Source organism: Scophthalmus maximus, chromosome 16, assembly GCF_022379125.1.
Source record: "Scophthalmus maximus strain ysfricsl-2021 chromosome 16, ASM2237912v1, whole genome shotgun sequence".
Lineage (NCBI taxonomy): Eukaryota > Metazoa > Chordata > Actinopteri > Pleuronectiformes > Scophthalmidae > Scophthalmus > Scophthalmus maximus.
In genome coordinates, this window is record NC_061530.1 from 19,572,799 (window position 1) to 19,595,282 (window position 22,484).

General features: G+C 46.1%; 3 protein-coding genes across 3 annotated transcripts; 2 read left to right on the forward strand and 1 right to left on the reverse strand.

The window, feature by feature from the left end:
- Positions 1 to 178: 178 nt before the first annotated feature.
- On the forward strand, positions 179 to 4,019 carry armc7 (armadillo repeat containing 7). Its single transcript, XM_035613001.2, has 3 exons — positions 179 to 517; positions 1,719 to 1,862; positions 1,988 to 4,019. The coding sequence occupies exons 1-3, from the start codon at positions 433 to 435 to the stop codon at positions 2,338 to 2,340; spliced, it is 582 nt and encodes a 193-aa protein (XP_035468894.1). The 5' UTR covers positions 179 to 432; the 3' UTR covers positions 2,341 to 4,019.
- On the reverse strand, positions 3,479 to 22,209 carry acsf2 (acyl-CoA synthetase family member 2). Its single transcript, XM_035612990.2, has 16 exons — positions 22,012 to 22,209; positions 20,476 to 20,671; positions 17,764 to 17,892; positions 17,506 to 17,559; positions 17,295 to 17,413; positions 16,335 to 16,497; positions 15,786 to 15,881; positions 15,103 to 15,254; positions 14,379 to 14,470; positions 14,191 to 14,267; positions 6,844 to 6,951; positions 5,788 to 5,939; positions 5,559 to 5,700; positions 5,332 to 5,442; positions 5,165 to 5,233; positions 3,479 to 4,240 (listed from the first exon to the last, which is right to left on the reverse strand). Exons 1-16 carry the CDS (start codon positions 22,101 to 22,103, stop codon positions 4,178 to 4,180), a joined length of 1,815 nt encoding a protein of 604 aa, XP_035468883.2. The 5' UTR covers positions 22,104 to 22,209; the 3' UTR covers positions 3,479 to 4,177.
- Positions 7,638 to 12,649, forward strand: chad (chondroadherin). Its single transcript, XM_035612994.2, has 4 exons — positions 7,638 to 9,219; positions 11,320 to 11,483; positions 11,657 to 11,815; positions 12,430 to 12,649. Exons 1-3 carry the CDS (start codon positions 8,434 to 8,436, stop codon positions 11,796 to 11,798), a joined length of 1,092 nt encoding a protein of 363 aa, XP_035468887.1. The 5' UTR covers positions 7,638 to 8,433; the 3' UTR covers positions 11,799 to 11,815; positions 12,430 to 12,649.
- Positions 22,210 to 22,484: the final 275 nt, after the last annotated feature.

Below are 22,484 nucleotides of genomic sequence, written 5' to 3' on the forward strand. Positions count from 1 at the left end.
AGTCCCTGAGATTTCCCCTTAACTGACGAATCAAAAGCGAACTTCAGCGTCGTGCAGAAAACTGACTTCTTTATTTGACCTTTCATAATATGACCATTACGAAACACGCCTCCTTCCTGTCATGCAAAAGAATCCAACCAAAAAACAATACAGCAGACTTTTCACCAGCCTCGTAGGACATATAAGAATTTTTTATTTTTGTTCAAAGTGGATTTTATTGAGTTTTGATCAGTATGTTTCACGCGCATAAAGCGGAACGTTGCTCTCGCCGCGCCGCCGTCGTCGCACGGACACTTTCATGAAACGGACCAAACCGAGGAGCAACTGCGAATGAAAACACATTTGATTATTTGATTATTATAATTATTATCGGGAGCTATGAGGTGATCTGTTCATAAGCAGTCGGGGTAGAGAGCGGAGCTGCAGGTCAACATGTGGAGGAAAAGCTCCGAAGGTTCGGACCGGTTCGAATATCTACAAACTCTGGTGACGGAGTTCCAGGACACGGACTGTGAAGGTGAGCGCAGCTTCACTCCCGCGTCGGTTTTATTCTTTTATAAACTCCGTCATGTACTTTAGTGCCTCTGCGAGTAGCTAGAAAATTCATAAACCTGTTAGATTATCTGAGGGACACAAGGTGCGATGTGAACTGAACGGTGGACTGCTTAGCGCTGCAGCTAACGATAAAATAAAATAAAAAAGATCGCGATTATTTTCTCGGTTTTATCGGTTGAGTCAATGAACCGTAAGAGGATTGGGATGTTTATCCGCTCACACGTCGAGGTGACTTCTTCTTTTGTCTGATAAACTATTACAGATATTATTCACATTTGAGACGCCGGAGAGTCCGACACAGTTTCTAGAAGAAAGGGAAAGAAATGTAAGTAAAAGTAGTTTCCATTAGGGCCACATGGAAGAAAAAAGGAATCGGACTTAATCGAGAATTAAGTGTTAGTATTACGAGAGGAAAGAAATATTAATATCGCGAGAATAACGTCGCAATTCAGATGAAAGACACAATATAACGAGAATGAAGTCGTAATTTCGAAGTGGTTTTTGTGATTTCACATTTGTCAAATCAGATTCGTCGTCTGTATATCAGATGTGTGAACGTGATTGTTATTTATGTGGTTCAGAAATCACTGGTTGCATACTTCATTTCTATCCAAATGACGAAATGTTTTGTATTCCTTAGTGTTGCATTGAAAAAGTGAAGAGAAGAACTGAAACAATACAATGTGTCATTTGGTATGATACTTTATTATGGAATATATATATATATATATATATATATATATATATATATATATATAATATAATATCTTAATTAAAAAATCTGATTTTTTTATTGTTGATAAATTACACAACCTGAACATTAAGTTTCTTTCATGCTTTTTTGAATAAAATTTTGAGGCAGATGGCAATATTGATATTTAAGGTTTTAGGTAACCTGGTATGACACAAATCTATTTTATCACGTTTTACAAATAAACCCATCGGCGCCTTCTGCTGGGCGTAGTAAGTAACGGCGTCACTGTTTTACATCTTTTGTACTGCGCCTTCTTGTTATTGATCAGCAAATATGAGCATTATAAGGGTGATATTGGTTATAAATACCAACTGACAGATAAATCATTTAGGCTGGAGTTTGGATGAATCTGTTCAGATTTAGTTTCGTTACATTCAAGTTGCTAACGTAACGTTTGCTGTCTCATCAGAGGCGAAGGAGCAGGTGCTGGCGAACCTGGCCAACTTTGCGTACGACCCGACGAATATGGAGCATCTGAGGCAGCTGCAGGTGACCGACCTCTTCCTGGACATGTTGACGGAGGACAATGAGAACTTTGTGGAGTTTGGGATGGGTGAGTATTTCACCGGCAACCGTCGCCGTGCTCCTATCATCTCCTAATCTAAAACCTGTCATCCTATTATCCCATTGTCTCCTCATCACCCGTCTTGTGTGTGTGTGTGTGTCTCACGTTCCCAGGAGGTCTGTGTAACCTGAGCATGGACCCCGAGTGCAGAGAGCTCATCTTGCAGAGCGGTGGAATCCGCTTAGTCACCGACTGTCTGTCGAGCCAGCGAGAGGAGACCGTCTTGTCGGCCATCACGACGCTCATGAACCTTGCCGCGGCCCCCTCGCCGCGCTCCTCCCACATCACCGACCCAGCCGTCCTGCAGTGCATGCTGCGCTTCTCCCTCTCGGAGAGCCCCCGCCTGCGCAACCTGGCCACCGTGTTCCTGCGGGACTGCTGCGGCGAGGAGCAGGTGGCCCGCGCAGAGCGGCAGATGCAGGGACAGCAGAGCGCCGTCGGCATCCCGCTGCCCAAGGACGGCTGAGGACGCGCTCTCTGTGAGAGTGTAGCTGATGTCCTACGCCATGTGTGAACACAAGTATGTGGACAACAAAACATCACACACACGCAAGCGAGTAGTTGAGAACTTTTTGTCTGATGTTGCCGTCGCGGTTTGGGATCAAAAGACACTACGACAGGAAATCTGGTCACAACCTGTCAGTTGAACTGTCTCTTCACGAGCATTTTCATTTCTTCACACGTGGATTCAACCTGCTGCTGTTCGGCATTTTCCACCAGATGAGGGAGTTCAGTTCCGGTTTCTGACCACAGGAGGGACACCGGAGAGGTTTGTTTTGTTGAACTGAAGGATTCTTTTTGTCGCCATGGACCGCACATGGTACGAGAGACGAATATAATATTATATGAGACATCTACTTTTGTGGGGAAAAAAAGGGTTTCAAGTGTTCGGAGACTAGTGACTAACCTGGCCTGTAAAAACAGGCCCCACCCCTCGGGCAGGATTAATATCACCACCTCATTTCCCCAAAAATGTACATTCCTTTGGTTTTCAAAGCGGGCGCATGTGTTAATGCCACCTGGCACTCGCTTTGAAGAATACCTAGTCCTCAAATGTTAAATCCAAACCCCAAAATATGTAGAATTATATATATACAAAAAGTAATAATAATTCAAAATAAACCTTGAGGTTCCTCTGTGAAGAGCCAGGAGCGCCGTTTGTTTTACTTCTGGGCTCTTAAGGAGCTATTTCTGGGCCCCGAGTCCTTCAGGTCTAGACAGACGACGACATCCGATGCCGCAGCGTCAGGTGAGCCGCGCGTGGAACCCGGTGCCGCAGGAAATTCTTCACAGCTTTTTTTTTTTTAAACGTGTGCCCGTGTGATCGTCGCTCATTTTAATTCGCCACAAAGTTTTATTTTTTTTAATCCCTGTGTGTGTGTGTGTGTGTGTGTGTGTGTGTGTGTGTGTGTGTGTGTGTGTGTGTGTGTGTGTGTGTGTGTGTGTGTGTGTGTGTGTGTGTGTGTGTGTGTGTGTGTGTGTGTGTGTGTGTGTGTGTGTGTGTGTGTGTGTGTGTGTGTGTGTGTGTGTGTGTGTGTTTCTGAATGGAATTCCGAGGGCTTTGTCACCAGGATCAATAAAAGAAAATACCTTTGTTCTTCCGGTAAAGAGAGAGAAACACCCACGCCTGGTTTTAATAATGTAGTACAAAGTTTAAGCCATGGTGTTGTACAAAAAGAAGAATACACTGACTGTTTCTGGGTGAAGCTGTGATGTTGTTGGGTTCACATTTGGGTCACAACTCCACTATTAAACAACGGGTTTGTTAAAGGGTCAGTCTGGTGTTTTTCTAGATTTCTCCTATCGTGGACAAATCATTCACAAAACTGCAAACCCTTCGAAAGTGAAGATGTAAAAGCTTTACAGAACGGCTCACAGATATAAAGTTTAAAATCATCTTATAGGCTGTAACATCCCAACACATCTTGTCACTGTGAATCGGATGCTTTTGTATCTCCGAACTCTGGAAAACTGTCCGGATAAATGAGTCCAGAGTTTCGGGACAGTGGGAGATCGTCGCGAGTCAGACACTCGATCACCACATTTGCGTTCTGACTGTACTTGTTGGATTAATTCATTTGGTCTTTGTGTGATTTGTTGGCTGTAAAAAAACTAAAACATTCACAATATAAAACATACACAATATAACTTCTCATCATTTAACAAGTGGATTCAGGCTCAGTGTGTCGCCTCACGTCCGTCTCTCTCACATCTGCAGCCTCCTGAGATTTTTTTTTTCCACGTTGGCTGGTATATGATGCTAATACGTCTGCGGTACAACGTACAGAAGTGGGCGGAGCTTCTCATTTCCCCTGCGTCAGTCCCAGCTGCTTCTCGGTGTCCTCGCGGAGTTTGTGCTTCTGCACCTGAGAGGAGCCAGAAAAAATGTGGTGAATTTTGAAGTACACAAATGAAGATGAAACTGCTCGTACGTCACATTGACATCTGTGGTTGTACCAGGCCGCGGTAGGAGACACTGCAAACGAGCAGGACTACTTCATGGAAAACAATAAAGTTGTTCTTTTTTGCGTCACTGTGAAGAAAAAATTTTGACTTGTCATGTCTTGATTGCACCACTAGATTATCCCCAAAAACAGCTGATCTGGGCCAGAAATCAGCGGAGCGGCTTATATTTCTTAACTTGAATTTGTTTTAAGTTTTTTTTTTTTAATCTATTTTACTTATTTATTGTTAATGAACACATTATTTTTTTATGTTTTTGTTTTTTTTCAAATTACAGGCAGTTAATCCTGGTTTCCAGTCTTCATATCTACAGGTGCATCTCCATAAAATTAAAATATCTTTGAAAAAGCTCAATATTGTCCTTTCAGTTATTTAAGGAAGTGAAATGTTAAAATATATCCAAAGACTCATTGTATGTGAACTAAAATGGATCAAGCGTCTTTTAAAAATTCTAATTAGAGCCTTCATCGCAAAATATCTCAAAATATTATATCACGATAAATATATCATTTTCACTTCCTTAAAATAACTGATGAAAAAAGTTGCGCCGCCCCTTCTGGGTTCGTCCGATGGGACGCGGTTGCGTGTAGACGGGCTAATGGCCCCCGCTGCTTCCTGTCTCGGGGCATTCCGGTGCAACACCATGTCGACAGTTAATCATTTCAAACGGTCGTCCCATGAGAGAAACACCAGAGCCAGAGGGGAGCGGAGGGTGTGTTGCACTTCGCCTCATTTATCACAGCAGCAGATAATCATACATCTGTTGTTGTTGTTGTTTTTGTTTGTCGTTTATACATTTTACAGGAATCTTGGAAGAGAAAATGTACCTTTCCGGTAATAGTGAGCGGGTAGCTGGTTACAAACAGAACGTAGTGGGGAATCTTGAAGTGAGCGATCTGAAAGGAGCAGATGAAGTCACTGAACATATCTGACAGGGAGTTTAAAAATCCTTCCAGCTCATTATGACATATTAAAAAGGGGGCGTGTGCCTCACCTGGCCCTTGCAGAAAGCCTTGATTTCCTCCGCAGTGCAGTTTTCTCCGTCCACCAGTTTGATACAGGCACAAACCTCCTCGCCCATGCGAGCGTCTTTAACTCCGACCACCTGACGGACAAAATACAAAACCATCCGTGATTTCATGTGAAAAACTATATTCAGAGAACTGCATTCTTGAAACAATGAAGACAACGGTCCCGCCCCCTTTTGTTGTGTGAGCTCACCTGAGCCTCCATCACTTTGGGGTGCGTGTGCAGGAACTGTTCAATCTCCGCCGGGTAGATGTTCTCTCCTCCTCTGATGATCATGTCCTTGATCCGGCCCTGGATGCGACAGTAGCTGTACGCGTCCATGCTGCCGATGTCGCTGCAGGAAACAGAAAACATCAGCGACTGGGACTGAAAATCCCAGATTACATTTTGGTCTTCTAGTGACTTGAAGCTTCCGACTCACCCGGTTTTGTACCAGCCGTCCTTACTGATGCACTCGTCTGTTTTGTCTTTGTCGCCCCAGTACTCCAGCATCACGCAGTATCCTCTGATCATGATCTCCCCCGCCGCCCCCAGAGGTACGAGCTCCCCGCTGGACGGGTTCACTATTTTAGCCTGCGGGGGATTTTATTTATGAAGAACGTGGCACGGAAATGAAGGTTTGAACAAAACGTAGAATTCTGTCGTGAGCTGGGCGACAGATTCAATTTAATGTCGATCGACCGGTTAAGAGAGATTTGTGTGATAAAGTCTCTTGCGTACACACTCTCCAATCACAATCCAGTGTCATTGATTTAGGTTTATTGTGAGAATCATTTTAAAATGATCTTTCAACACTAAGGATGGTGATGCAGCAGGTTCAACTTACCACATGTAAATAAAGTATTTCATGGAACATTGATGCAGTGTTTTCATGAGTTTCAGGACTTGTAACTCCACTTGGACTCCAGCTTTGACTGAGTTTGAAGTTGGAGACTCTGACTTTTGCTGTTTATCTAATGGGCCCGAATTATTTGGCATAAGATAAAGATAGCTATATATCAATACTGCAACATAATTTAATTTCCTGAAAGAGCAGGTTACACGTGGATTCAAGCGACATCGTCAGTAACAGTTCGTGCTGAGATTCATGGAGGATTTTCCATCAAGTTAAAGTACAATGATTCGGACTCAGGTTCCTGGGACTCGAGGTGAAGTGACTCGACCACACTGAAACTTCAAGGCACTCTGCATTTAGAAAATTAAAATGCCAATAAACGTGTCCTAGAGAGGACATAAACATAACAAATCCTTTTTTTTTTTTTTTTACATCCTCTCTAGACCACATGTCCAAGTGGGGGATTATTATTAGTGGAACACCACTACACCATTAATGTTCTTGGAGATCAGACCTGAAGTGTAGTTTATGTCAAAATATCTCAGTGTTTGGATTAAATATAACCAATGCTATAATAATAAAGAACATTTTAATTTCCTTGTATTTTCCGGGAGGCGCTGCTGACGGAACGCGTTGACGTACCTCGATGTGGTCCAATATGTAGCCGACGGTCTCGCTCTTCCTCTCCATGTTGTCCGTCGGGGAGGCGCAGAAGGTGACGGGGCTGTTCTCCGTGGTTCCATATCCAACCTGTCAATCACACAAACCAAAGGGTTTCGAAAATTCAGTTTCTCCTCGACAGGCGTGAGCATCATAGGTCAGAGAGGTACGTGTTGCTCCTCCGATGGACAGCCTGAGGAAACGGATGTGTTCACTGAACATTACAGCCTGTGACGCTTTTCAAGCAGGAACCCAAATGAGAATGATGAACCTCAGCACTGAACTTCACTACGTCCGTTTCACGAGACATTGAACGTGACCGTCAGAGGAAAACAAAATTCTATTTTTACTTCATTGCATCTGTCAGAGAAGCTGGAGTCACTTTGCTGCTTCAGATTTGAAATTCAGAGAGAAATAAAAAGAACATATTCAAAGAGGAAAGAGACAGATGGGTTACATTAAATATGCTATTCACAGGTGCACATTCAGTCGGCTGGACAAAAACTCTAGATTCCATTTGTCCCGGGTGGGTCCATCATCTCATGATATCACCCACCTGAAGCCAAAACCATCCTCCGGCCTGAGCCAATCAACCAAAGTCCAGCTTCACTTTTTTCCTAAAGTTTCCTACAATTATTAAAAGCAGGTGTCGAGAATTTCCTCTTTGTTCTCAGATCTTTTTCCATCCATCCATCCAGCGACAGGCTTTTTGAGAATGAACTCGATGTCTTGCAGTGGAGAAACCCGATAACTGCAATCACCTCAACAAGTCGCGGCTTTGACTGGGGGGGGGGGGGGGGGGACCATTAACATGTAACATCGCACTCCAGAATGCAGCAGGAATGTACATGGGTATTTAAAACTTTCATTCCTGGGATCGATGGTAGAATCCTTTCTGCAATTGTTCTGGCTTGAAACAGCATCTCTCGCCTTCTTAGCAAAAAGGCGAAAGACATCTGGAGACTATTACGAGTTATAAAACTCCTTTTTCCTGCCGCCGCAGAGTGAAAAAAACCAAAACAATAGAGACGTCTGACCTCATGCCACGTCGTTAGGGATTCAACAGTTATAAAATAAATTTATCAAAAATAAAACTAACGGCAGAGCCGCAGCGTGTGTCTTGTGCTTATGATCTGTCAGGACGCGTGCATCCTGCTGCCAGTGAGTCCCAGCGGTCCGGTTGTCGTCTTCCTGCTCATTCAGGGTTAAATTCTCACAGACACTTGACTTCCTCTCACTCCAACACCCCTGGCAAAACCCTCCTCGCTTTTTCTTTTTTTTCCTCCCTCAAGTGAATGTTATAAATAGTGCTGTGTGTTCCGTTGACTGGCCATCCTCCTCTCAAAGTGAATGTGTCTCTGCACTGCCCACCTTACACTCACCTTTTCACTCCCTCTCTCGACTCACACACACACACACACACACACACACACACACACTTTCGCTCCGAACGTTTCTCGTTCCATTCCTACGGTTCCTCTCCGCTTCTCTCGCAGGATTCCCCGCTTGTTGCCGTTCTGCTGAACAGCTGGAGGACGGTCGAAGCGGCGTGAGGTCCAGGAGTCTGCCAGGATGCGCTGTGTGAGCTGGTTGCTGTTGGGGACCTGCCTCCTGGTCCTGGGCCCCGCCGTGCAGGGAGCCCCGGGCCAGTGCCCGAGCCTCTGCCACTGCCACGGTGACCTGCAGCACGTCATCTGCGACGGCGTCGGGCTGAAGAAGATCCCCCAGGTGTCGGACGCCACCCGCCTGCTGAACCTGCAGAGGAACAACCTGGGCCACATACCCACCGGGGCGTTCACCGAGAGCAAGGGGCTCATCTCGCTGCACATGCAGCACTGCCAGCTGCGCGAGATCGGCTCGCACGCCTTCAAGGGGCTGAAGAAGCTCATCTACCTCTACCTGTCCAACAACGAGATCAGCAGCGTCAAGCCCGGCGCCTTCGAGGACCTCACCGAGCTCACCTACCTCTACCTAGACGGGAACCAGATCGGCGACCTGGCCAAGGGCATCTTCTCCCCCATGGTCAACCTCTTCATTCTGCAGCTCAACGACAACAAGCTGCGCGAGCTGCGGCCGGGGACGTTCGCCGGTGCCAAGGACCTGCGCTGGCTGCACATGAGCGGCAACGAGCTGACCGCCCTGCAGCCGGGCTCGCTGGACGACGTGGAGAACCTCGCCATACTCCACCTGGACAGGAACAGGATGTCCACCTATCCCGGCGCGGCGATGAGCAAACTGCGCGTGGTGGAGGAGCTGGCGCTGGGGGGGAACCCCATGAGGAGCGTCCCGGACAACGCCTTCCAGAGCTTTGGACGCTACATGGAGAAACTGCACCTGGGCAACATGAGTCTGGAGAAGGTCAGTCAGTGGCGGCGATGGATGTTTACTAGATCTGCTCAGATCGTTTTAAACTGCTATAGAGAACAATGACTGCAAGGTACGTCTGATAAACTGCTGCCGGTGTCTCAGAAACTATTAAATATACTGTATCTATATCTATGAGCTACTTTTCAGACGTATCCACAGTTAAGAGTCACGAGCTCTAAAGCTCACTGTTGATTGTTGAAAATACAGTTTAGAGAAAAAGGGTCAAATTTCCAGAGAGAAGATTTGTCAAAAGTAGATGAATTGAATTCCTTTAAGACTTCAAAATAGTAACTTCATGTCATGAAAAGGCCTTTATACTTTTATAAATCTGTATTTATAATCATAATTATTTACTTGTTTTGGTCTTTGGTCTATTTTTCCATCAGTGTATTCATGTGCGCAGGCTCGTCAGCGGTCGACTCCTCCTGCAAACAGCCGACAGGCATTTTTTCTAATTTCACACAACAACAACACCAAACTCGACGTCCGGGGACACGAGGTAGCGTCGTTCATCGTTTAACCTGATTCGATTCAGATCAGGGAAAAATGAATCTGTTGCTGTCCCGTGGTCTGACGCCGCCGCAGAGGAAATAGTTGCAAGTGTGATCACTTTTTTTCATGGTTGTGACACACACACACACACACACACACACACACACACACACACACACACACACACACACACACACACACACACACACACACACACACACACACACACACACACACACACACACACACACACACACAGACACACACACACACACAGGTGAAACATCCCGAGGTGAAGTCACAAGCGGACGGTGAAATCACCCTCCTCCTCTGAAAAACAGAACTTTTCAAGTTCTACTCATGTCGAAATCATTGGGACGGAGAAAGTGATTTAAAACCTGGACGTAATCTGTCGGCGTGGCAATGAGTGAGATGTGTTTTTGCGCGGGTGATCCCTTTACGTGTCAGCGAGCGCGGCAGCGGACTCAGAACCTCAGACGTGAGACTGATGTCTCCATCGGTTGCCTCCACGTCTCGCAGCAGCTCCAGTTGTGGACGCACACACAGGAGCAGCTCTGTGGCTCCGCCGCGCCGCTTCACACATTCCTGAGAGCACATTTGCTTCACGCCAGAGGTTAATCCAATATTTGAGTGTACTTGTGCCGCGGCGTGGAGAGCAAACTGTAAACCAACAGCCCCTTCTCACGCCCGGGGCCGTGTGAGCGCCAGGTGGAAGCGGCAGGGACGGGGGGACGGGGACGGGGGGGGGGGACGTCGAGCGCAGCACATGGGAGATTGAAGCCGCTTTTCCAGCCTAACCCAGGTATTTTTAGTAAGTGTTTTTGTTTGCTGGGCCTCGGCCAGGCATGTCTAATTATTACATAAGTGTTATTTTCGGCGAGGGGTGTGTTTTCTACTTTGGGCCGCGAGGGTCTTGTCAACAGGTCAGGGGGGGTTAGGAGACAGGTAAACAGAGGCAGGGTGTTCCACGGCGCATGAAGAGGAGTATTTTTAAGTTTGCCCTCAGTTGAATGGACAATTGGGGCCTTTTGCGAGCGGCTTCCTGGCAGAGGAGTGGCCTCCGAGAGGGAGACGCCAGAGAGAGGGAGAGAAAAACACCTCGGCCACGCTGGAAGTCATCCATCTTCCACTGCTTCAGAGCGACCAGGCCCTCCTCGGCTCAACTCGTCGCTCTGCGCAGTGGAAATTTCCAAGCAGCCTCCTCTCTCCTCCTGGTCGTCTCTCGCCCGCGCTCTCATCCGCCGTCCTCCTCCTCCACGGTCTTGACACGCTCGCAGGGTCGGTTCATCTGACACCTCCCTGAAGCTTTTAGCACCCTCGCAGACGTGGAGGGGAAATGAAGGCCGCCAGTGACTGTCAGTGTTTGCACATGCTGGTGCAAGAGGGAAGGATGAGAGGAGGCTTTCATGGCCTGGCGAGGTTTCCCTCCCTCTGCATCTGTCGGCCTCCGGACGGGGGAGGTCGGCGTGGTCAGCGTGGCGGCGTGTCATCCATGTTTTAACAAGACTGTGTTGAGTAAAAAAGAAAGCACCAGATCCACAACAACTTATGCATTTCTTCACGTTTGTTTTTTTCCAGTTCTCTGACGGCGCGTTCACCGGAGTGACGGCGATCAAGTCGCTGCACCTGGACAACAACAGGCTCAGGTCTCTTCCCAAGAGCTTCGAGTTCGGCTCCATCGCCAACCTCACGCTCGCCAACAACCCCTGGAGCTGCACCTGCCAGCTGGCCCCACTGCGCAGGTCAGAACCCACATCTGAACCCACGAGTGATCGCTCCATCTGACGGTTCCACCTTGGTCAGACCTTTCAGACAGACCAAAGGCATCACCTTGGGATGTGAAGGGAAATATCGTCATCCTACATCTCTCTAAGTTCTTCATCGGGTTTTTTTTTCTTCCGTTTCCGCCCCGCAGGTGGATGGACTCGAGCCGCAATCGTCCGGACGCAGTTTGTGCGTCTCCGCCAGCGCAGAGAGGCAAGCAGGTCAGAGACAGCACCGCCTTCGGCGGCTGCAGGGTGAAGGCGAAGAGGACCAGAAAGGGCACGCGTCACTGAACACGCTGCTGTTACAGGTACAGTACGAACGGACACGACCAGATTGCACAACTAAAAAAACTACAATCAAATCATGAAATATTGACCAACCACCTCCAGCAGCTGGTTAGCTTAGCTTAGCATTAAGGGGGCGAGTCTGGCTCTGTCCAAAGGTAAAACACCTCCAACTCTCACAAATTAAAACATCACGTCATCTGTGCAAAAGCATAAAAAGTAAAAATGGCAATTTGTGGTTTCTCAGGCAACTGTGTGCCAGACTATTTCTTGGTTTACGTCCAAAACGTTAAATCATGTTAATCAGTGAACTTCAGAGGTTATATATCCATATATATATATACTTGTATCTTTCCCTGCGATCTTCACAGTGTGCGACAGCGGATTCAGTTTTCACCACAGGAAGTTGGAGGTGGTTTTGGAGTCGGTCCCCGAGCTCGGCCCACGCCGGATGATTCTGTTTTTCTCTCCTCTCTCTCTTTATATTCCTGACCGCAGAACTCTCTGTCCCTTCCCCGCCCCGTGTGTGTCCCTGTCTGAATTTTTCCACGTTGGCCCTGGGGTCCAGGTCACGGGGTCTCTGGCTGCCGCGGCCGGCTGTTTGACTTGGCCGCTGATTTTTGTGTCTCTTCCACAGGGAAAGACGCTGCGAAGCAGCAGCACCAGCAAGAGCAACGCCAACTCATTCTACTTCCTGAACGTCTTCCCGTCTATTCATCTGTCAAATGTTCTCACTAGTGTAAACACACACAAACACATTCATAGCTACACATTCTGTCTGTCTGCCACATGCTCTCTCTCACACACACACACACACACACACACACACACACACACACACAAACACACACACACACACACACACACACACACACACACACACACACACACACACACACACACACACACACACACACACACACACACACACACACACACACACACACACACACACACACACACACACACACACACACACACACACACACACACAGACAGAGAACTTTATGGACCTGAGACTTATTATCATTTGATTTTCACTGAGTCATATCAAAGACGAAAATGTAAGTGTGAAGTGGACAACATGCAGGTAACCACCAAAATAAAAGAGACATTACACTAATAAACAAGAGCTACAAGGACGATTGTCCTTTCCTCCTGGTGGGTTCAGTGACTCCGAGAAGAAAGAGTAAAACACAAAAACAGTTTGAATGTTGGTCTTGAAAAACATGAGAATAATATAAACTGAAACCAAAACCAGGAGTTTAGAACTGAATGAATTGATTTGTTTTAGCCACTAGGGGGCAGTGGAACAAAACATTTTGACAGACTGGGAAAGAAGGCTGATCGGATCGATATTAGCTAAAGTAGGACCAATCAAATGTGTCTGTTCTCAACCAAAGATCATCTATGAGTTCAACAAAGCATTGCTATGCAACGCTCCTGCTGTAGTCACTTCAACGGAGTGTCAGAGAAGTCGTGTTCTCCCACTTCATCTTTCCTTCGTATCGCTTGAGTTTATAAACTTCTTCGTTTTTCGAAACAGAATCTCCAGGCAAACTTTTTTTTTTTTTTTGCCGTAGTCTGTGGCTGCACCTGATATTTCAATAATCTGTGTTGCATCTTCTGCTGCTCTGTAAATAAACGTTTTACTACTATTACTGGAGCATTACACAGAGTGTCCCTGAAACACCTGATGCTCCTTTATTTTTGGTGGTTATCTGTATAAACAATGTATTAAAAAAAGTGGCTCCCAAAGAAGGAAATTGAAGAGAAACCATGTATCAAAACAAAGAGGAATCATTTAAACCTCCTACAACTGTCGCTCAGACAGGCTGCAGCCGTCGTTTGTTCTCTTTTCCCTCCTCGCCATCTCACAAAAAGAAGACCAACAATATTTCTCTGAGAAATTTGATGCAGGAGGAACAATGCATGTAATCCCCGAGCCGTTTTTCCCCTGTATGAAAGTATTTTAAGAACTTGATTTAGTTCATCTTTTAAAAACATCTTTAAAAAAATGACGTCATAAAAGATGAATACAGGGTCATCATGTTTTTATCTTATGGAAGTTAACTTAAAAAAAAGTATTAAACGATTTCTTGCACGACAGCTGGGACAAATATTGACTTTATGCATATCTGATGTATTTTCAATATCTTTTCATTTCCTGGACTTTTGGACGTGGAAACAAATGCTCACATCCAATAAACCTTCAATAAAATCAAGCCTCCTTTTTTTGTCCTAAATGATAATTTTGCCTGACTAAAGATTTCTCGCAAAGTCTAACAGGAGTTTTTTTCCTTGGGATTTGTCTCCCCCTGGTGTTCAAAAAGCAGACTTGCACCATTGACTCATGCGGTACAAGAAAGTGAATATTTTTGTTACTGTTATGACTCACTGTTATTTCCTTGATGCCCATATCAAAGAAAACCCTCCTCACGAGCTCCGGAGGACACGGGGAACCCGCCATGATGCCTGTGGTTTAATAAGATAAAAGTAAATCCACACTGTTCCAGGAGAAGCAGGTTTTTATGGATACATTAAAAAGACAGTAGCTGACGTGCATGTTGCTGGTCTCTTCCTCACCTGCTTCCACTGACGACAGGTCGGTTTTTGCCAAGACGGGCTGGTTGATCATGTCTACGTACATGGTGGGGGTTCCGTAGATGAAGGTGCATCTGTGAGAAGGAAAAGGTAAACAAGTGTTTCCCATCATGCTCTGCGCCTTTTGCAGAACATTGGAGAGAAACCGCGGCGCCGGCAGACTCTGAAGACTGCAGCCGCCCTGATCTCTCCACGATTTCTTGATTATCTTGTCGTTGTCAGATATAAATCTGACCGTCTTGCATCGTACCTTTCGAATATCCTTATGTTTTTACTAATTAATCTTGACTGAATAGTTTTATTGATTACCTACATTAAATGTAATTTGGCTGCTGTTTTTTATGATCGTCTTTTTTATGATGTTAGCTTTTTGTCTTTTTATATAGATGCTTTAACCTTGTAGCACTTTGATTTGTTGATTTGATGTAAAGTGCGTTACGAATAAAATGTATTATTATGAATTTAATAAGTGGAACATTTCTTACCCTTGTACCTCGAAGCCCCAACGAACAGTTAAGCCCCAGAATTAATGGTGATTACATTCTAAGCACATTACATCTTTTGTTATAGCGTATTAAAGCTCAAACAGCTTTCTGCCCCCCCCCCCCAGTTTGTTTAGGTTTAAAAGACGTCTTGGAAAATATTCGGAGGAGACTAAAGTTAAAAGAATCTGTAGAACAGGACGAGGATTTCAGATTTTTTATACCTTTCGCTCTCCAGAGCCGCTAAGTTGGCCTTTCCGTCGTAGCCGGCGGACGGAAAGACGAGAGAGACGCCGTGGAGGGCCATGCACAGCCCCCCACCCACCGAGCCGAAGCAGTGGTACAGCGGCACGGGCAGACAGATCCGAGTGTGAGGCTGCAGGAACAAAATCAGCAGATTAATAACATAAAATAAAGTCTACATATATATGTGTGTGTGTGTGTGTGTGTGTGTGTGTGTGTGTGTGTGTGTGTGTGTATATATATATATATATATATATATATATATCAGGGAGGGCACCGCTGTCCTCCCTGACCCCTCCCGTGTGTGGATCAGGACGACATGTTCCTGTGTCTGTTTGCATAATGTTTGCGTGTGTGTGTGTGTGTGCGTGCGTGTTTGTGTGTGTGTTTTCCCGGCACAGGGGAATAAGATATATCAGACATTGGACACGCAGACGACAGCTGTTAAGTTTGGTCTTTTAACAGGATCTGATGTGAGAGCAAATATCCACCAGACTCCTCCTTCCATCAACACGTCTCTAATCTAAAACCACTGGGTTTTATCATTACGAGTCCACACACTCCCTTTGAGCACCGTCAGCTCTCCAGATGAAGAACGTCAGGGCTTAAAAACACTTTGTAACGTTAGTAAAGAGATCTACCTGATCTGTTAGTGACGACTCACCCTCCAGTCGTATCCCACTCGTTTGCCAACGAAGTAGGCGTTGTTGACGACGTTGTGATGGGACAAGGTGGCGGCCTTCGGTCTCCCAGTTGTGCCCTGTTATTAAAAATTATCGTTAGGCCATTAAAAAAAAAAGGCAGCATGTCTCGGCAGAGGCTGCGAATCAGTGAGGACAAATGCTGCGTTCAATTCCATTACACCTCGGAACTCTGAGCTCCGAGCTGGGGAGCCGGGGGTTAATTTCCCCCGACGCTCGAGTTGCAACTTCCGACTCGGAGGTCATTCATTTCCGAGTTTTCCGAGATTATAACGGAACGCAGTAGCAGTCAGTGACCATATAAGCAGATTTTTAAGACAAGGAATTTGAGCTGATAAAAATAAACTCCAACTGTCTTTCTGTATGACTGTTCAAAATATCCTGTGTCCACTTTTTCTGATTTCCTGCACTAAAGGGCCTCCAGTAGAAATGACTTCCATGGTGTATTAATCTACTGGTTATGTCTAATTATGTTTCTCATACAACTACTGTACGTGAGCGAAACAAAATACCGAAGTGAACTGGATGTTTATCGGGTCGTCGAACATGATCTTCCTCTGCAGATCTTGCAGCTGCTGCGCGAACTGGCTGCTGCCGGCCTGCATCACGTCGTCCAGGTGAAACGTTCCCGGCTGTCGACTGTCCAGGAGAATCACAGAGCGCAGATCTGGAAGCCTAAAGGGGGAAAACCGGGGGGGGGGGGATAAAGAGTGTGGGTTATGCTTTACAAGAGGTAACCCCCGACTGTTGAGTTGTTTTTTTTCACTGTAATGAAGGAACAAGACTGCAGCTGAGAATATTTCACAGGTCAAGTTAAGGAGATCAAAGGTCATTAGAAAAGTTGTTGCTTGATGTTCACTTTAGTCTTGAATGAAGATGAACCCTGACCCTCACTCTGACCCCGAGTCTGACCCCGAGTCTGAGCCCGAGTCTGACCCCGAGTCTGACCCCGAGTCTGACCCCGACTCTGACCCCGAGTCTGACCCCGACTCTGACCCCGACTCTGACCCCGACTCTGACCCCGAGTCTGACCCCGAGTCTGACCCCGACTCTGACCCCGACTCTGACCCCGACTCTGACCCCGAGTCTGACCCCGAGTCTGACCCCGAGGCTGACCCCGACTCTGACACCGAGTCTGACCCGACTGGAGTTAAACGCAGCATAAGAACATGTCTGTAACGCCATCTTTAGAATTCCAGGAGTAACGTGACGATACGCATGAACGACCTCATCCTAATCGTGTTGTCGGATCAGACAAAGCTTAGCTTTCATCTTTCAAGTTCAACTTTGACCCGTGAACTTGCATTTCGTCAGCGCTGACCTACGAGATCCCGAGGGGCTGCGTGCTGCTCTTTTACGGACTCATAAATATCAATAAATCAGTCAGTAATCCATCAAGGCTGCAGCTGAGAATGTTGAATGCTTCACACTTCACAGATGCAGAGAGGACCGAAGCCGACGCCGGCCTGTACCTGGCGCTCTTGATGTCACCGGGCCTGGACGTGTCGATCTCCGGACAGATCTGCCGCAGCATGTCGCAGTACTTCTGGGTCTTAAACCACGTGGGACACACGACGGCTTTACACCCGACCTGCGGGGGGGGGAGAAGATGACGCCATGCGACACAGTCGACATGTCTGTCTGACACAACAGTTATGAGCGGTGGGTGTGACAGTCACCGACCTTCCGCAGCGCAAACTCCGCCTCCTGCGTCTGGTACGCCGGGTTCACAGCCACCTGATGGTCAAACAAGAAAACGAAAAAAACAAAAAGCCTGAAAAGCTTGACTGACTTGAAATGTGTGCACACGTCGCCCATCGAGGGTTGACCACATTTCACCGGTGACTGATCACATAGAGTTTTACGTCCTGGTCACTGTAGAGTTTAGACGAAACAGGACGACGCGGTGCTTGTGTTCGTGTTGGGGGCACCATGACTCACCATGATGATTCCGGCTTTGGCCGTCGCAAACTGGAACAGGATCCACTCGTAAGTGTTGGGTCCCCACAAGCCGAGCCTGTCGCCCTTCGTCAGTCCCAGCGCCAACAGCCCGGCTGCAGCCTGGTCCACCTGCGGAGCGACAGCGCACATTTACAACATGGCAAGGATAGATTCTGGGAAGCCAAACCACGACCCCCACGACCTCCAGGACCCCCAGGACCCCCAGGACCCCCCCGACCTCCAGGACCCCCACGACCTCCAGGACCCCCACGACCTCCACGACCCCCACGACCCCCTCGACCTCCATGACCTCCACGTCCCCCACGACCTCCACGACCCCCTCGACCTCCACGACCTCCACGACCTCCACGACCTCCACAACCCCCTCGACCTCCACGACCTCCAGGACCCCCACGACCTCCACGACCCCCATGACCTCCACGACCCCCTCGAACTCCACGACCTCCATGACCCACCCAGCTTCACCCAGAATAAGGAGAACAAAGCCCAATAAGCCCACAGAGAGAGAGAAAAATTGCTGACAATCATGAATACATAAAGGAAGATCTCAAGTATCTCAGAATAGATAACTAATAGCTAATGACATTTAGGTAAATAATGAAGGGTTATCTTATTTTCATCAAGGAAAGAAAAAAGGGCAGAACCATCACGTTATTTAAATTGTGGTCTAGCATCTGTTTTTTATTTGAAGGTTTTCAAGGAGCGATAATTATTTTTAAACTTAAAAATGTTTAATTCCAGATACATAGACATACAAGACTTTTGTATCTGAGGACTTCTATGACGTTTTAATGAATTTTTTTAAACTTCAATGTGTGCTCTTTTTTCCTCTCAGTTGAACGGATTATGGAATCACCATTATGGAAGCGTTATGACACCTGCTCTCTATGAGGCTGTTCGCCGTTTGTGTCGGGTCACCGACCCGGTGGTGTGAGATTGTGAACAACCGTGGATCTGCAGGAAATAGTGCTCAAGTCACTGGGTCAAAGTTTACGTGCTGACAGGTCTGAGCATGCAGCGGACTTTCGGAAGACAGAGACAGTCAGTGGTGCACTGTAAAAAGAATAATAATGAGGTACTTATACTTTACCAGAGTATTTCCAATTTATACTACTTTACACTTCTTCCTATCTACATTTCAGACACTATAATTACTTTTGAAAGTTTGTTGCTTTTTTTAGATTCAGTTCATTAACACAACATATAATAAACTAATATAATAATATATTGATCACAGATTAGGAAACGCAGAGGAATGTAAAGTAGCCCTACCAACACTTTTTTACTTTGAGTATATTTTGATAAAACGTTTGATAAAGAAACATTTTTAATGCAGGAGTAGGACAGACATAAAATTAGAAATTATATTAATTTTTTTTTTATTCCTTTAATGCTCCTCGTCATCTCGTTTGTCCATGATTAAAAAAGTCAACGTGATGCCTTCAGGTGCATTAACGTTGATTTAACAGTTAACATTGCACAGCGCTGTCCTGCGGGGATTCATCTGGAAATATTTAATATGAGAAAACAAAGTAGGTCACGGAAATGTACATCGTATTCAAAGCATGAAAGTTTCCTGCCCCAAAGGGGATGACTGATGATGAATAAATGTGATCAAAAGGTTGTAGGTTTGGTGTTTGACTGGATTCAGGCACTAATCTTATATTTTATGATAGTTTCAGTAGCGTCTGCAGTGTTTCTGTCCAAAAATAAGAAGTAGAAGAACCGGTATAAGTTCTATGTTGCCCGAGACGTGAAGCCTCAGTGAAAAAAACCAAACAAATAGGATTCCCTTACTGCTGCTGGAAAGTGGAACTAGTCTGAGAGACAACTCGACATAACAACAAATTACCACACAGCCTTTTATCATGACGAGAAAACTGTTGATTATTAACCTATATAAAGAATGAGTGCAGTTAGATATTAAACCGACGTCTAGGTTTGATTTACAGCTTGTTTCCGTTGACCATAAGTTATCAGGTATGGTGGAAACTTGGACGAGCTCAGAATCATGTTGTGTTTGAGGAGCTCGGAGACACATTTCACCAGTGTGAAAGCCTAGAGCCTTTATACAGTATAAGTACACACGTCTAAGGAACAAACTGTTGTGTTAATAAAGTTCAGGTCACATCACATGTGCAGGACTTAGAGACCTGGGATGGGCAGACTGTCTCGGGACGCTGGACACTGTGAACCTGTTGATCTGTGTATCGAACCGGAAGTGCCCTCAATACTGAGCTCTTTTAATAATAACTTCTGCTTCAGACATCCACGGTTTCTGTCTTCCTGAATCCGCATCCACTCCATCAATTATTCCATTTTAGCTGAGTCTGGCGAACAGGACTCCAAATTATTCCATTTCAATGGCCAATAGACTAGATCTACGTAGCGCTTTTCTAGTCTTATCAACCACCCAATGTGCTTTACAGTAAAAGTCACATTCACCCATTCACACACACACATTCATGCAGCGCTTCTATGCACTGCGCTTTTTATGAATCACATCATTCTGCTGGAAGAGCCTTCAGGGGCAGTTTGGGTTTCCAAGGGCAATGTGGTCTGGATGCAGCCGTCCATTAACCAGAAGGTTGGAGGGTCAATCCTCAACTGGAGACGCTCGACCCTTGGCCGATAATATAGGGTTAATGATGAACACTCATTATGTCTTTGAGGGGGAAAAACACAACTCACGTCCTTCTGAAACTCTGCAAAGGTCTTGCGGACTCCGTCCTGCAGGAAGGCCATGGCCTCCCTGTCAGGCCAGCGCTCCACAGTCCTCAGCAGAGACTCTGCTATCGTCGTGTGGCGCAAAGGCGTGGACGAGGTGCCGTGGGCGTAACTGGTTGTGAGAACCGGCATGATGGGGGCGGAGTCCACGTGGATGCCGCTGCAGGGAAAGAGGAGTTAACATAAAGGTTACCCGGTGACGGTAAATATTTATTTAAGCTAGTTATAGAAATATAAAAAGGGTCTGAAATTAAACAGAGTTCTGAGTGTGTGTACACAGACAGGAAGGTTAGATCATCATAATAATATATTTTTGAAAGGATGCGACAGAACAATCATGTTAAAACTAGTAGAAGCACACTGTGCTGCCCCTTTTGAACCACGGAGTACCTCAAGGCTCCGTCCTCGGTCCGCTTCTGTTTTCTATCTACGTGCTTCAACTTGGCCAAATGATACAGAATCATGCCACGTCTTGACACTGCTACGCTGATGATACACAACTTTATATTTCTGTCGAGTCAGGGAGAATTAGTCCATTTGTTTAATAATTCAATTTAATAATGATTCAACTCAATGAGTCTATCGACAAAAAAGTATTTTGATGATTAAATAAACTAAATGTCTTTAAAAAACACCACAAAGTGATGACCAGTGAACTGGCTGCACTGTAACCTTCTATCTTTTGCTGAACTGATTGGTGATGTATGAAATCATAAACGGTTTCAATCAGGTTTGGCATCGTTACACCTTTGACACGGGATAAAACAATAAACCTGGGACACTTTTGTCTGCTACACGTATAACAGAGATGCAACGTCATCTAACTGGACTTGTTGGTTTTAGTTTATTGAAGACGTTTCACCGTGGTCAGTGTTTTGGTGATGTGTCCATGCACATGTGGTCACAAGAAGTTTGTTTTCTCTCTCTCTCTCTCTCTCTCTCTCAGATCCCCACTGTGTTCTTCGAAGTCAGTAACACATTAAGACAAAGACTGGTTCCCCACAAAGACCACACACCGCACGCACACACACACACACACACACACACACAGAAAAGCAACTAAGGCAAAGCTCAACACAGGAGAGCCAGCTCCTCAGGTTGGGATGCGTTCATTAATTGGTTGTTTGGTTTCTTAATCAAGTTTCTTAATTCATTTCTTAAGTAAACAGCCGGAGAGGTAACTCCTCAGGGCAGGACACGGACAGTTGGGGGTGGGTGGGCGTCCTTGTACTAAAGAGACAGGAAATATGGGGAGGGGGCCTGGCAGAGGTATCTGAAAAAACGAAACAACCCCTCCCCCCATTTTTTAAAAAATACAACAAAAACATAAAACACATTTGTCACTTTCATTCTTCCATTATGACATCATCTTTTATCTATTATGCTGTGCAAATGAAAACAAAAATGTATATACATGTATTATTTTTTGCAAGTGCATGCATGTCAACTTTAAGTCTTTCTCTTTTAGTCTCTCTCGACTTTTGCATCGTGCCAACTCACCGACTTGCTGCGGCGGATCGCGGCGCACGACGCATCCACAGCCTCCGCAGAAGTCTCTCCGCCTGCGAGCGGAGCGCAAACTGCGGGATCATCGTGTGCAGCTGCGGCTCCTGCAGCGCTGACGACGCCTGGCAGGGTGAAAGACGAGGGGCAGAGAGCGATGAGACAGGAGGAAACTCCGCTCCGCGTCCGGGGAGGAGTCGTGCGTGACTCTCTGACCCTGATTGCCTTCGACTCTGTTTACTGTGTTGGTTGCGATTACCAACCCTGTCCGGCAGGTGGCGCCGCGCGCTGCAAAGAAGAGAACATCCTTCCCAGGTTCCGACTGCACAGACTCTGATTCTGCACAAGCATTTTGTTTGTCTTGTTTGGCCTGTGACACTGGTGGAAGAGAGTATTTCAGTTTTTTAAACTTCAGTAAAAGTAGAAAATGCCACATTGCACAAGCTGCATTGCACATTTTACTGAAGTTT